Below are 15,206 nucleotides of genomic sequence, written 5' to 3' on the forward strand. Positions count from 1 at the left end.
GTTTTAAATATCACCCATAAGGGTTAAAAGTGCAAAATCTGCCAACAGCCGGGAACGCACTTGTAGACTTAAAAAAAATACTTAATTGATGCTATGATAAGACTTGGGCCTTACATGTTTAATGATTGCATAAATTGCCTGAAGTTTTCCATACAGGTTTATGAATAAACCAGGACCACCTTTTAGGATGAGGCAGATTCAAGTCTTGTGAAACCAAAACATTTCGGACAGCTCTGATGGAACAGATTCAAATCCCAGACTGGATTAAAATACCATTTAAACTGCCTCTGTTGGTTATTGGCCTGTGCATGCCCTGCACAATCATAAAGATGCCATTGTGAAAGTGGAGTTTAGGTCTTTTTTACAGTGTGTTCCCAGCAAAAATAAAGTTATATGAAGCATAAGGATCATTCTAAATGTGCCAAATACGTTTTGTGGACTTTATCCACTGGTTTTATTTGCATTATGTGATTAAGAATGAGTATGCAACTGAGACTATTTACCACAAGCTCCAATTCAAGAATGGACGTCGACATAGGTGTCTGTGTACTGTATTTGAAAGTGCACAGTGTTTCTGTTTTGATACATCTTGGCATTTTCTTGTGTATTGCAGAATTAAATTATTTCTTTGGACAAACTCTTGAGCCATTATGTTACAGTCCACAAAGCTAGTGGGCCTGCCCATCAAACTATCAACCATGCATGCAGTTGGTTTAAAAGAATGCCATTGACTCCAGACAACCAGCTACTCCTTTTTCCAGAAATCCTTGAAAATAAAGTTTGAACATCTTGTTATACAGCGAAATATTATTTTGTATCCTTGCCTAACCATTAGAGCTGTCGTTGAACAGAGCCATTTGTAGGGATGATGGGGAAAAAAAATCGTGCAAACGCTTCAGCTCTGCAAAAGTACTACTAATGCTTTCACAGCAGTTATTGTTTGAAATTGAGGGTTTTCAAAATCTGAAACTGTTTGCCTTTCCTCAGACAAAGCTTAGAAAAAAAGACAATCCCTCAGTTTACATGTTTAATTTTGCTCGATTCCTGGATATTAATAGGAATTTAATTGTATTATTTGATCTCATAGGCACTCAATAACTGGGCCAAGGTAGCCCAAAATTACTGTTTGACATTATTCAGACTACACAAGATACTTGAAAAACATCTGTCCTGAGGCATTTGTGAGTTTTTGGCTCTGGGAAAGTGGGGAAAACTGTAAAAGTCTCCAAACTATTGTATCTCTTTAACCAAATAACATATTTAGGTAGTCATTTGTGATCTGCTCTTATAACTAACATAAATTTTTTTCACTAAGTCACCCAGAAACGGAGCAGGGCTTCACATTTGCTGTAGATAATTACAAAGACCATGGCCATCATAATTTTTTTGATATCCTAACCAATATGCAAGATGTGCCATTTCAGATGTACATAACATAATGCACCTTTAAATAGTTTGCATCAGATAATAGGCATAATCTTATTTCCGTCAGAGATGGGGTTCTAAAATGTAAGTAATCATGTCTTATTACCATATTTTTACATTGTGGAGACTTCAGTTTCCATTTAGTTTGAGTTCTTTAGCTGTGCTTGTGCAGAGGAAGCATAGAGAGGAGTATAGAGGAGAATCCATCCTGGATTAGTCAAATAACGTTCGTTGGCGCAGAAGTGCCACAATAGTTTCGCTTCAAGTAAACGATCATGAAGCGACTTGATAAATTCTGCTCTTGAACAAACCCTGATCTTCAGCTGTCGTCGTAGAACGAAGGATAACCGCTATCCAATCAGGATGCACCCTATCCCGCTTCAACCAATCATGTTCTTATACGCTATTGTGCCCATCCGGCCCACCGTCCAATCAACACTGCTGGTAGTTACAGGCCCGAATCCCTCTTCAACCTTCTGCTTTCCGGAGGGGCACCTTCAACCAGCTCCGCGGTGCACTGGCAGCGGCTTCCTTAGTTCTAAAGAATAAGTGGAAATAACACTTTGACACAGACACAATGTCGTTTCTTACTGTCAGCAGGCTAGCACCCAAACTCCTCAATTCAAAGGTAAGAGAAGTAGAAACGGCCTTCGATGCCACTTTCTTAGTCGAAGATGTGGACGTTACCTTTAAGCTAAGGTTAGCCGGCTAACGACGTAGTGGCAAGCTAGTTAACGTTTAGCTAGCTTAGCCCTGTCAACCACATTGTGAAATGCAGTTGAGAGTGGCGAAAAATTGCTCAAACTGCATGAAGGATTTTAATAGTACGCTAAATGTATTGTTGTTTTATACGGGAATGGGAAAACGGTGACTTGTATTGTTTGTGAACTTGTCTTGTTAGCTATCGTTAGCTTTGCTCTTTTGCTGGCCTGGTATTGTCACAGCCTGTACATGTTTCTTGAACCAGTAGTGGCCAGACCGTGTTAACTTAGTGTTACGACTTCATCATCCCATTTATTAGTTAATAATTAAGCATTGCAATGTTTCACCGGTCAAAATCACTCATCTTGGCTTTAAACTCCGCTTCAACTTGGTGTTTATTCACCACCCTCGTTGACCTTCACGTGAAGATTTTAGGCAATTGTCTGATGTCTAATTATTTGATAAGGTCCTTAATATGTGCTATGTGGTCCCAATGTTTACAAATAATTTAAATATGTAGAAACGAGCGTTTTAATGTGATTTAGACACCTAGCATCAGCTTCCACCCGCAGTTGGTAGATCTTGCCAAACCAACGTGTGGGGAAAATGGGGACCGATATGAATCCCCATTTTCTAATCACCTGAGGTATGCTTTGGCAAACCTCCTGAAAACTGGCAGGGAGTGATAAAGTCAATTGATATCTTCGCTGGCTGCAATCTTCTAGTGACTATAACCCACTGGCTTACTCCACTGACCTCTCAGCATTGTTTGCTTATACTTAATTACTGTCATATCATCTTCTGTCACCTACTTCTAAAATACTTCTCATAAGTTTTTAGATAGTCCTGTTCACACATATAGTGGGTGACTAAAGGGTTTCTATCCTTCCTTGAACTCGAGGGTATCATGCATGTGTGTATATATATATTTAGTATGTACAGCTAACCTATGTCACACTCACCCTTTCCGTCTTATCATTTGTAGTCTTTGCTCAGGAGATTCATTAGTAAGCTGTATTTTGTAGTTATATAACGTCTTGTGTCTTTGAACTACATCTGAAAGTCATGTGATTTACATTGAGAGTAGAACATTATGAAAGTGGAGTCTTGTGACAACATTGTGTGAGTTTGCTTTCTTCTCAAAAGCAGGTTGCATGTTTTGTTTGCTATAGAGAATGTGTAGTTACTGATCAGTCAATTTCCATATGTTTTTTTTTTTTTTTAAACATGCCCTCTGGGGGTTGACTCCTAGAGTCTTCCTTGCAGAGTAATTTCTCTAGCTGCCCTTTCCCCCAGGCTGGTGGAAGTTGGGAGTGACTGAGTGAAACTGGTGCTCTATATTTAAGACCCTGAGCTGTTACATAATCTTTCTCTCAGCTGTGTAAAGAGTGTGCAGTGACGCAAGATCCTACCTTTTGTTTCGGGAAGCCTTGGCGGTCTTATACGCCCAACGGTTGTGGTTTTGGTTAGGGGATCCCTTTGGGAGTCCCCTGCCCCCCAGACTCCCCTTTCATCCATTGATAATTTTAATAAGGTGACAGAAGTTGTGTTTCGGTGTTGAGCAGTAGACTCGACTTCTCTCCACAGCTATCAGGCCACCAATAAGATTACTATCCTCCCAACACTTTTATAACCTCTGCCAATAGTTTTTTAATCTCTTACATCCACTCATCTTATCCCCATTCCAGCAACAGTTCAAGGCTTAAGAGCCCAGTCACCATTAATTGCACACAAATGGTTGCTTTTGAAGTGTAATTCTCACTTTTAGACTGTTTGTAATTATCTCAGTCATGCAAAAGTGGTCTCAGTTTTTTTGAGTCAAATTCCAGCATATTAATACACAATGACACACATGGAAAACTGTCAACCTGTATCCGTTCATGTAGTGACATATCAGGGATTACAGGGTTTTTCCTGGCTCAGGTTGGGCCTTTGACAGGGCGACTACGCCTGTAGCAATAATAGGTCTGTGTACAGTAAAAGCAATGAGTTTCTTACCTTATTTGACAGAAGCCTTTTTTCATTTTTCCAATCAGTTCATTATCCTTTTATTTGTGACTGTTTGGGTATCTGATATGCTTGAGAAAATGAAGCCAAAATTAACGAAACTGGTTAAAAAAAGTTAGAATTTTTTTTTATTTTCTATTCTTGGCTCAAGCTTCTTTGGAAGGCACCACAATGCCTTTATTCTGGAAGAACCCTGGTTTAGCAGCAGTTTAACCTTAAACGACTAGCATGAAATTAATTAATTGCTAAATCAGCTAACTCTTTCCAGCTTTGAACCCAAATTGCCTATAATAGTAGGCATATATTATACCCTTAGTTCAATCTGAAACAATAAGGCTAGGAGAATTTATAACTGTGTTCATATTCCAGTTTAGGGAATCAGGGGATGCTTTGGGTTAGAACAAAAAAATTTGAAAATTATCTAGAAAGGCATTCTGTGGCTTAACAAATTAGGTTTTTGTTTCAACATCAGAATAATGCAAGCCTGGAAATTATATGAGCAAATGGATCTGTCATTCATATTGATGTTGTAGACAGGTGAACATTTTATTTTATTTTTTAAATGGCGCACGCCATGCTGGTGGATAGAAGCTGAGCAATACTTGTATGATTTGGAACATCTTCACAGCTTTGAACAGTACAAACCCTCGGCTTGTGAATGTTTTTTGTCCTGGTATAGCTGCCATCAGTAGTGACTTGTTGCAGTTGTTCATAGTCACCTGCCAAGACACCTCATCTCAGTTTAGTTCAGTGTAAATTTTGGATGACTTGTGTACAAAATAAAGCATCAACCAATTCAGTACAACAAGTATAAAAATGGAAACAAGTTTTAACTTGGATCGATAAATGATGTACTCACTATTTACAATAATTGCATGCCAACCATGTTCTTTTTGGTGAATCATCACAGTCACACCTCATTGTAAAATGTTTGAAAAAATCTGTGGTAACATATTTTGAAAAATGTTTTGTTCTGTATACCTTTAGGGGTTTCAGACTACCTAAATAAGAATGATTCATTTAAAAGTGCTTTTAAGGTGCTTTAGCATTATTTCAGTACATACGTTAGGTTGTAATTGTCTAAAAATGGTGCCGTTGTCTTTCTGTTTCCTTAACAAGGTCTATTTTTGTGGCTCTATTAATCACAATCTAATTACTTCTTTGTCTACTCCACAGAATGCCACTTACTTCTTGCTGGCTGCCAGAAATGCCAGTGCAACATCAACAGTAAGTGCACTTAGGTCACTCGATGATTGTCTGCTTGCTTCAGATTGTCCCGCATTGTTATTTTGTGGTTTAAGTAGTAAAAGGTGTGCAGCAGTTGAAAAAATGCACTGCTGTGGTCTCTTGAGTGTTGACAGACCACACTGACCTTTGTGGAGCTACAGATTGATTTTTCTTTTTTTCCTGAAATGTTTACATAAAGACTGTTAACGGGTCACATGAAAGGAATGTGTTTTATTTTAAACCAAGGCATATCTAATTAAATATTGTGTTTTTGCAGAGTCTGAAGGACGTCCTGACAGACCTTATCCCTAAAGAACAGAGCAGGATTAAGAACTTCAAACAACAGTATGGCAAAACAAACATAGGACAGATTACTGTTGATATGGTGAGTAACTCCTGAGATGTTCAACAAAATTATCTGCTTGTCACAAAACTGTAATGATTAGTGGATTAGTTCTTAACTGTTAAATTAATCACCAGCTGTTATGATAAAACGATAATTGTTTAATCAAGTATTGTAAAAAAAAAAAAAAAAAAAATCTAAATTCTCTATATCCAGCTGCTTAATTTAATTTATATTTTTTGTTTCTTTCTCAGCAATGACTAAATAAACTGATTATCTTTGGGTCACTACTGAGGATGTTCTCTTGAGCTGATCTGTATTGTTCACCATTCTGTGACATTTTGGAGACTTCAAAGTATCTAATCAGTAACAGAGTAAATAATCAACAGTGAAAATAACTCAGTTCATTTCAATTCAGTTATATTTATGGAGTCCCAATTCACAACATATGTCATTCCATAGCTTTTAACATAGTTAGGCAAACCCTTACAAATTTTAAAATAATGATTAGTTACAGCCCACATGTGACATATGTTAATAGAACATTTTAAGAACAGAAAATGAATAAGAAAATGAGTTGGATTCCTCCGATCCATTATAATAATTTAGGAGGACTAACTCAGGCCGTTGACTATGACGCAGATTAGTCGCAGCATGGTAGCTGCACATAATCCATTTGGGCCTGCCGAGCTTTATTTACTGTGTCAGGTATCACTGCTCGGTCATCTCCCTCAGAGGTCACAATATAAATGCCGACAGAGATATTTTAGCTGAGTCACTCAAACGTACAGTAAACTGTCAATGTCAGACTGGCACATATGCGCTCATATACATACACATACACAGACACATACACATACCACTGCAACCAAAGCATCAGCCTCTTCTGTTAATCACTCACTACACCTCTGACTTCTGGATGGTTGCCATGTGGATTAAAGAGGAATTTCTTGTGTCACCGGGTTCTTGGGTCACAACAAATACATTCAACGGTGGCCTGTTCATATGGTGTAAAATGATTTATTATTAGTGCATGATATGACCTACTTGAATAGAATCAGGGTTATTTCTTGCTGTCTTTGTAAAAGAACTGACAGGCATTGATATCTTAAACTGGAAGCCATTGTACTTCAAATGCATGTAGTTGTTTAAAAAAAAAAAAAAAAAAAAAGTCTGTAGATTTAGGCTTTAAAAGTCCAGTAACATACACAATTGCACATATATACAATTTGCAGATTTTAATATCTGTATCTGCTTGTATTTTTGTGTGTTTTCATCCACAGGTCTATGGAGGTATGAGGGGGATGAAGGGTCTGGTGTATGAAACTTCTGTGTTGGATCCTGAGGAGGTCAGTATTAAAGCTAGACTGATATTTATTGCAGATGTATGAGTATTGGTGTAACCCAGCAGATAAAAGGACAGAGTTGCCAAACTAGATCCAAGGTCATTGAGAAGCTGCGTTTCCATTGCATAATTTGTCTGCCAGTACGCTCTGCAAAGGTGATTTTGGTTCAGCTGTAAATGTATCTTGGTCACAATTTATTTATTTATTTATTTTTTAAGTTTTCAGTTTTAAAATTGTGATTTGCTTTGAATTGTTAAAACAGCATAACATTGATAAATGGTTTCTAGACGTAATATTAGGCTCAAAAGATTTGGTGGTCAGGCTGTAGTTAGTATACTGATAGTCAGAACACAAAACATCAGTATGGTAAACATTCTTTCAGTGGTGGTTTTATAATATGAACTCTCTTGGCCACCTGGACATAAGCCATCCTTGTAGGCACTTACCTTGATTACTGTCTGGCTGAAGCACAGAGCTGTCATTGCCAGAGTGGTATTGTTGTTGCATCTTATTAGCAGGCATGTAATGAGATATTGAATCATCAGCGTTCACAGGTGGAGCCAGAGCTTGTGTTAGAAGCTTGCCAGTGCTCACTGGACTGTGAATTTCAGAAAAACTTGAATATGTATTGGATTACATTTTTTTTTTCCTCTCTCTCCATCGATACACAGGGCATCCGCTTCAGGGGCTACAGTATTCCAGAGTGTCAGAAGTTGCTGCCTAAAGCTCCAGGAGGTGAGGAGCCACTGCCCGAAGGTCTCTTTTGGCTTCTGGTCACAGGACAGGTCCCCACTGAGGAGCAGGTGAGTGGGAGAGGCTATGAGTCCGCCAAAGCATCTTTTGTTTTTTATTTTTGTTGTTGTTGTTGCTGTCATACAGAATATCCACATAAGTAATGTGCTGCAAGTACCGATCAGCTGACTGACTCAACTGACTGCTGCTTACCCAGTAGACCCATCACAACAGAAAGGTCCCTCCAAATATTATATGTCACATTAATATTGTGGTAATTAAGGAGTGGATGCTGGTAGGATACTGAGAAAAAAGTAGTTTTAAATTCTTAAAACCCATTCTTGAGTGGATTGTTAATATAAGTAGTGTATAAGTAGAATGTGACAGTTGTTTGGTGTAGTATTTTGGCTGGGTAAGAAGTGACAATGACAGTCACAGCGTTTCACCCAAAGTTGACCATCATTCAGCCGTCACTGACCTGTAAAAAAAGGTCGAGCATGCAACACTAAGCGTAAAATATACATTCATTGCAATTGGCATAATGTAAATACGGGGTGTTGACGTTGAAAACAATTGAAAAAATACACTAACCTCCACAAAAAAAGTGATTTGTCACAACATGGGAAGGTATGAGACAAGATGCATGATGAATAAAAATAGGTTGGGAGAGTGACTCCAGAAAAAATACCTTATCTAAAATAACAGATTTTATAACTGAGAAACAAGACACGGTGTGTCGGGCTTTTATTGCTGCCAGCTATCTCCATGACAAGTTAAACGAGGACAACCTGACTGATAAGCTTTTCTCTTAGAAGAATAGCTTTCACCTCTTTAACCCTGCGTTCTACGATGTTCTGAAATGTAATGCATCTGCTACTGACTCAGCCAAGGCACACATTTTAGATCAGTCTTCTTCCTCTCAAATAAATATTGGTCTACATTTAATAAAGAAAACCTGCTCAGTGCTTGACTTAGAAAGAGCTGAAAAGTAAATATTTCACATCACCCACTTACACTGTGTGCTTCTTATCCCTCAGGTGAACTGGGTGTCCAAAGAGTGGGCAAAGAGAGCAGCGCTTCCCTCTCACGTTGTCACCATGTTGGACAATTTCCCTACAAACCTGCACCCCATGTCTCAGTTCAGTGCTGCAATCACAGCTCTGAACAGTGAGAGCAGCTTTGCACGGGCCTACTCTGAGGGAGTCCATAAGTCCAAGTACTGGGAGGTGCGTTTATATCAAAACACACTTTATCTCCTTGACATCAGGGATGGGAAAACGTGGGTTAATATATGGGTTGGCTTCGAATTTGTTACAGGAATCCATTGTCTTCAGATGATTAATCCATTTTACAATAGTTTTGTTTCTTGCTACATGGAGAATTGCAGCCTCAGTAAGCTGCTAGTGTAGCTTTACACTTTTACCTTGGTTTTATGTACTAATTTCTAACATTTTGCACTGATTGTCTTAGTTTGTCTATGAAGACTCCATGGACTTGATTGCTAAGCTGCCCTGCATTGCCGCAAAGATCTACCGCAACCTGTACCGTGAAGGCAGCAGTATCGGAGCCATAGACTCCAACTTGGACTGGTCCCACAACTTCACCAACATGCTGGGCTACAGTGATGCTCAGTTCACTGAGCTAATGAGGCTCTACCTCACCATCCACAGGTGCAACCTAAAACTCCTCTTCACAGATCATAAATTTACCTACATTTTTTAAATGAGCGTTTTTTGATTTATTCCCAGATTCTGTTTCCAGACATGCTTCGATCAAAGTCATGCAGTTTTAATGTCAACTAAATGTCATGCTTTAAACAAACTCAGATGAAGTGTTTGAAGCACTGGGCAGCGCTTTAAACAGCTAGAGTTGTTTTCTATGCTCCAGGGCAAAGGTGATATTGATTTTATTCATGCGCTTCCATTCTTAAGTGAGTCAAAGAGATAATGTGTTGAAGGGAGAAAGCTTGTATTCTATGTGGTTCTAAGATGTTTAAACACAAGATTGATAGGGGCATATAATGTATACATTTTTTTGAAGGAGGAAAGCATTCAAGGTACTCTAATCAGTTTAAATGAAATAAGATACCCCGATTTTAGGCCATAGTAACACTAAACACTAGCACGGCTGCAAAAACCATCTCAGTTCAGAGAACATTACAATAATTTAAAGCCCGTCCCATGAGTACACACAGATGGGAGTGGTGTAGCTACGATGGAATGTGCAAGTTGATTGACAGGTTTTTGTAGATCTTTACAAATGTGATGAAACTTTTGTTGTGACGTCAGTCCCACAATTACTTGACTCAACCGGAACTAAGTTTAGTCATCAAACCTCAAGCCAAGTAGGATGTGTGCAAAGAACACGACACATTATGAGGGTAAACACATCACCATGTTGTCAGTGAACTGGTGTTTTGTTTTGGGGCTTTTTTTTTTTTTTATGTCAAGCTGAGACTGGACCTGTGGTGGTTCAAAAATGTGCACTGCTGCTATGATACAACGGGTAGTTAACTGTCCATTTTTCCAATTTCAGTGAGTGCTCAGACAGCAGTATCTAACAGTTGCCACCTAGTGTTGAAGTGTAGCAGATGTCAGTGCAACGCCAGCAAACAATCTCAAATCCCAGATTGTTTTAGAAATATTACTACTGTTTAGTTAACATATTCGTTTATAATTTTTATTTGTATTGTCACAGTGATCACGAAGGAGGCAATGTCAGTGCCCACACCAGCCACCTAGTGGGCAGCGCCCTGTCTGACCCCTACCTGTCCTTCAGTGCTGCTATGAATGGTCTGGCTGGTCCTCTGCATGGCCTGGCCAATCAGGTTAGTTCCAAGCAGATGACATTAGATATCAGTGGAAAGAAGTGTTTCTTGGAATTCACAAGTAGTTTTTGAATAAGCTTTTCACACAAAAGACATGTGATTTCACAGTGGGAGACTTACTGATGTTGCTAATAATATTCATGTTTAAATTCTGCTTTACTTTTAGGGTTCTATTTTTGTGTTTTCTAGATTACTTACACTGTCATGTCTTACCACAAGTAGAGATCATATGTGTTGTCCAGGACCAATTTGATTATTTATAAAGAAACTAATATACATTTGTAGTAAAAAATCAATATTAACCAGTCAGATAAGACTGTGAACAGCGTTGCTCAAGACCACAAAGTCACTACAGATAGAGAGGCAACTGCATCAAAGTCAATGCAGTACACATTTAAATTCATTTATTTGATCAGGAGTATTTTTTATAAAAAAAGAACAATACAGGTAATTGGAAAAATGCTAAATATAGGACCCAATAATCGTTCAACTCTTAAGCTCCACACTGAACGTTATCAGTAACACCTGTGCTTTTCCTGCTGTGACAAGTCAAAATGTTTGCTGTGACAAATACTGTTGGCACATATTTATCTGCTCTTTGAACTCATGACCCACTAGTTCAGAAGTGAGTAGCTGTGGGGGTTTTTCGTCCTCACTACAGTGGTCAGGGCAGCAGACAAATGGCACTGAGGATAAAAGTAATGACACAAAGGAGGACAAGTTCTGCAGGCTGCCTCAGCATTGAGTTAGAAGACTTATTTTGCAGTTGAATGACTCTTAATCAGCACCGCTTGTTTACCAGTGCTTGTGTGAAGGTGACCGCTCCTTTAGTAAGCCTGCTGTCAAAATTCCCTTTACCACTTTAAATAAATGTTGCCATCAATTTTGCTATCAGATTTAGTGCAGTCATGACACACACTTTACAGTAAAATTACTTTTGTATTTTTATTTTTTCAAACACCATGCTGACATTTAAAATTCCCAGAGCACCTTCAGCGAACAGGGTTTACAAGTTTCTGCTTCAAGCCTCTCTGCTGTGATATTTTCACTGAAGAATAAAACAAGCTTGGCTAATATCAGGGAAAAAAATCTCAATGTTGTTTATGTTTTGTAATTTTGAATAACTGATATGATGTATAATGACTGCATACCATTTGAAATTCCCATTTATACCGTAATAATGTGTTTTCTGCTGGGTCTTACAGGAAGTGCTGGTGTGGCTCACTGCCCTGCAGAAGGAGCTGGGAGGAGAAGTGTCTGATGAGAGGATGAGGGATTATATCTGGAACACACTCAAGTCTGGAAGGGTAAAGACACACACATTCCCAACAATTCTACTTATAATGGTTTCTTTATTTTATTTTTTTATTTTAAAGGGACTGTACGGCTCAAACATTAATGTCAGCAGTATATTTTGCAGACAGTACAGAATTGTAACAAAATATGAAATCATACAGAAAATAACGCACAATACAACAAGTACACACAATAGCACGTTACAAATGTGTGCCTCTCAGATAAATACAACTTATGAAGTGTGTAGATATATTAACGAAGTCAGTGAGTGCAGAGCTGAGGAGCTTTTAGGAGTTTTTATGTTGGTTTTGAAAGTGCTGATAAAACTGCAGCCTGTCACATTGTTGGCAGGCTATTCCATTGATTTGTGGCTGCACAGGAAAAGCTGATTTCCCAAATGTAGTGCGGCAAGATGGTATGGTACAGTCTCGCACAGAGGGTATCCTGGAGCATCTAACAGAAAATATAGAGCAAAAGTACTTGAAATGGCCATTTCAAATTTAAGAAACGAGGCACAAACCTGAAAATTATCTAACGTTCTCTAAACCCAGTAAATTGTATTTCTTGAGTACCCTGCTGTGATGGAGGTGAACTCATTTTGCTCTCACGTTCAGTAATTTTATAATATGGCCCTAGTTTTATTTTCGAAAAAATTACAGTTTTACACTTGACAGTATTATGCACTTGGTTTTTATCTACCTGCCATCCTCTTACTTTACTGTCTTGACTTACTGTGTAGCTCAGTGTTTTTTGCAACACTTAATAACTAACAAATTCTACCATAAACCATAAGGTACCACTATAATGGTAGTATTTTGCACAGGTTACATTTTTGTCTTTCTTTTGGCTGTAGGTGGTGCCAGGCTATGGCCATGCTGTCCTGAGGAAGACTGACCCACGTTACACTTGCCAGCGTGAGTTTGCCCTGAAACATCTGCCCAATGACCCCATGTTCAAGTTGGTCGCCCAGCTTTACAAGATTGTACCCAACGTGCTCCTGGAGCAGGGTAAGGCCAAGAACCCCTGGCCCAATGTGGACGCTCACAGCGGAGTGCTGCTGCAGGTAAGATGCACCTGGAGATTTTAATCGTACGTTTGACATATGCAGTCGTAAATGCAGTTGTTGATGTGACTGACTCTGCTCTCCTTGTGCGCGCAGTACTACGGCATGACCGAGATGAATTACTACACTGTGCTCTTCGGTGTGTCCCGTGCTCTCGGCGTGCTGGCTCAGCTTGTGTGGAGTAGAGCTCTCGGCTTCCCCTTGGAGCGCCCCAAGTCCATGAGCACAGATGGACTGATGTCTTTGGTCGGAGCCAAGTCAGGCTGAAGCACCTGAAAGGAGCTGGGGGTTAGTGTTAAGGGTGGGAGGAGGTGGAAATATCAAAAGGCAGACATAAGATGACCCCCTGTCATTTCCAACCCCAAGGATTTAGTGGGATTCAAAGAGACAGTACACTTTTAATGTCATTTCACAAAAGAAGGGCCTTTTAAATTGTCACGCCATTAGTGTTTAAGTGTGTTTAGTTAACCACTGACGTGTTTTCCCTCCATGTCTCCATGTTTGAAGCATGAGAGGTGCAAACTTCAGACACACATACTTGTAATCCAAAGTAGGCTCAAACTATGTACCATGTAATGTCTGCTAGCATCGCTAAGATTTCCTCCTGATCTGTGCCTGCGTGTTTCTCATTGGGCACCTGATCTGGACTATGAATAGGCAGTGGCATTCAAAGGGAATTGTGGGAGTGAACGACACTTCCTTTGTATTTGTCTAAAGATCTACAGTTAAAAATAACCTGACTCAACCTTTGCTGCTTTTGGCTAATGCAGTGATTTGTTTTAGTGGACATCCCCAATCAAAAGACCTTTTTTGTCAAATAAGACTTAATTTAGTTTTTCTTCTATGCAACGCTGTCATCCCACCCAGTTGATCCATGCATTTCACTCCCACTTATGAACACTCCAGTTTAGGAAAATTAAAGGTCCTTACCAGTAAAACTACTAGCAAGCTGTTCAAGAAAAATATTCAAAAAGTATGAAAATCAGTTAAAAGATACTGCCCCTTTAAATCTTTTGCCTCCCCCTTGTTCCTCAACTTGTAGGGTTTTTTTTTTCTTTTTAAAATGACCTGTATTACCTCTATGATCAAAATAACTGTCTTGTTTATATAGAAATTAGTTTCTCCTGTCTGTTTTTCCTCAGCAAGCTTTCCTATTTTGAACGGGTCTCTCTGCTCGAAGGGTCTTATGAATGGTAGAGAATCAAAAATAATGTACAGTAACAGTAATACAGATTTTAGCAAAGGGTGTTGTAATTGGCAGCCTGTAGTAAATCCTTAAGAGCAAGCTTGAATAAAAAGTGGGATAAGGGGGCTTTGTACTTGTTGAAGTCCTGTCTTATTTGAGTGTGTGTTTGTTACTTTATCCCCACAGGAGAGCGCTTTAAACATCAACTACTCCAAAATGAGCACTTGCTTGATTGGATTTCCTAATTTGTAGCAGTAGACACCCTCCCAGGCTGATTGTGACCCTTTTACTGAGGTTTTTTTGGTGTTGAATGTGTATAATCTTTGGGTTCTCATTTTGTGGTTTTATTTATACTTTGTGTACATAGGTATATATATGTATAGCTTGAATGTATGAGCTCTGTGCGATCACTTGCTTGTAATAACCACAATGAGTACCACAGTTTAACAACAGTGGAATTGTGTCCAGTGTCGCTGCAATGTTCAGTGTCGCTGGTCACTGTGAAATTATGACAACGAACAAAGAGGAAAAACTGCAGCTATCTTGTATATACACAGTTTCTTGCCTAGCTCTGTGGGCTTAGCTGGTGCTGTTTTTCAGGTGTTTCACTTGAATGTTTCAAGCTTGCTCTTAAGTTCTGGGTTCGTCAACACTCCATTTTTGTGTAGTTTAAGTTCTTGCATTTATTTTTTTTTTCTCCAAATCGATGCGCTTGCCCGTGTTAGTCAGTAGTTCACTTTCTGCTCTGCTACCATCTTCCTTCTGGCTTTATCAGGCGTGTTTTTGTGTTTTATTGTCGTGTTCTTCCATGTGGCCGGTTGTTGAACACACGTGGTTATTTTGATCGTAGAGGAGCATAAAGGTTGATAGCTGGGAGGATTCATTGCAGATGGATTAATAAGAGAAACACTTGGGGGATGGGGCTGGATGGGTCAAATGGGCAAGAAAAGCTTGAAGAGAAATTATTGGAAAACCTAACAAAAAATGAAAATAATAAAGGTTTTTATTAACACTTGTTTGGTCTCATTATATGTGTGATTCAAGGTAAGTGC

General features: G+C 39.0%; 1 protein-coding gene across 1 annotated transcript; it reads left to right on the forward strand.

The window, feature by feature from the left end:
- Positions 1 to 1,890: 1,890 nt before the first annotated feature.
- On the forward strand, positions 1,891 to 15,166 carry cs (citrate synthase). Its single transcript, XM_008293562.1, has 11 exons — positions 1,891 to 2,053; positions 5,311 to 5,361; positions 5,639 to 5,746; positions 6,988 to 7,053; positions 7,722 to 7,853; positions 8,820 to 9,008; positions 9,253 to 9,452; positions 10,480 to 10,609; positions 11,815 to 11,916; positions 12,759 to 12,968; positions 13,065 to 15,166. Exons 1-11 carry the CDS (start codon positions 2,003 to 2,005, stop codon positions 13,233 to 13,235), a joined length of 1,410 nt encoding a protein of 469 aa, XP_008291784.1. The 5' UTR covers positions 1,891 to 2,002; the 3' UTR covers positions 13,236 to 15,166.
- Positions 15,167 to 15,206: the final 40 nt, after the last annotated feature.

The sequence above is a fragment of the Stegastes partitus genome, unplaced genomic scaffold (genome assembly GCF_000690725.1).
Source record: "Stegastes partitus isolate 25-593 unplaced genomic scaffold, Stegastes_partitus-1.0.2 Scaffold20, whole genome shotgun sequence".
Taxonomy (NCBI): domain Eukaryota; kingdom Metazoa; phylum Chordata; class Actinopteri; family Pomacentridae; genus Stegastes; species Stegastes partitus.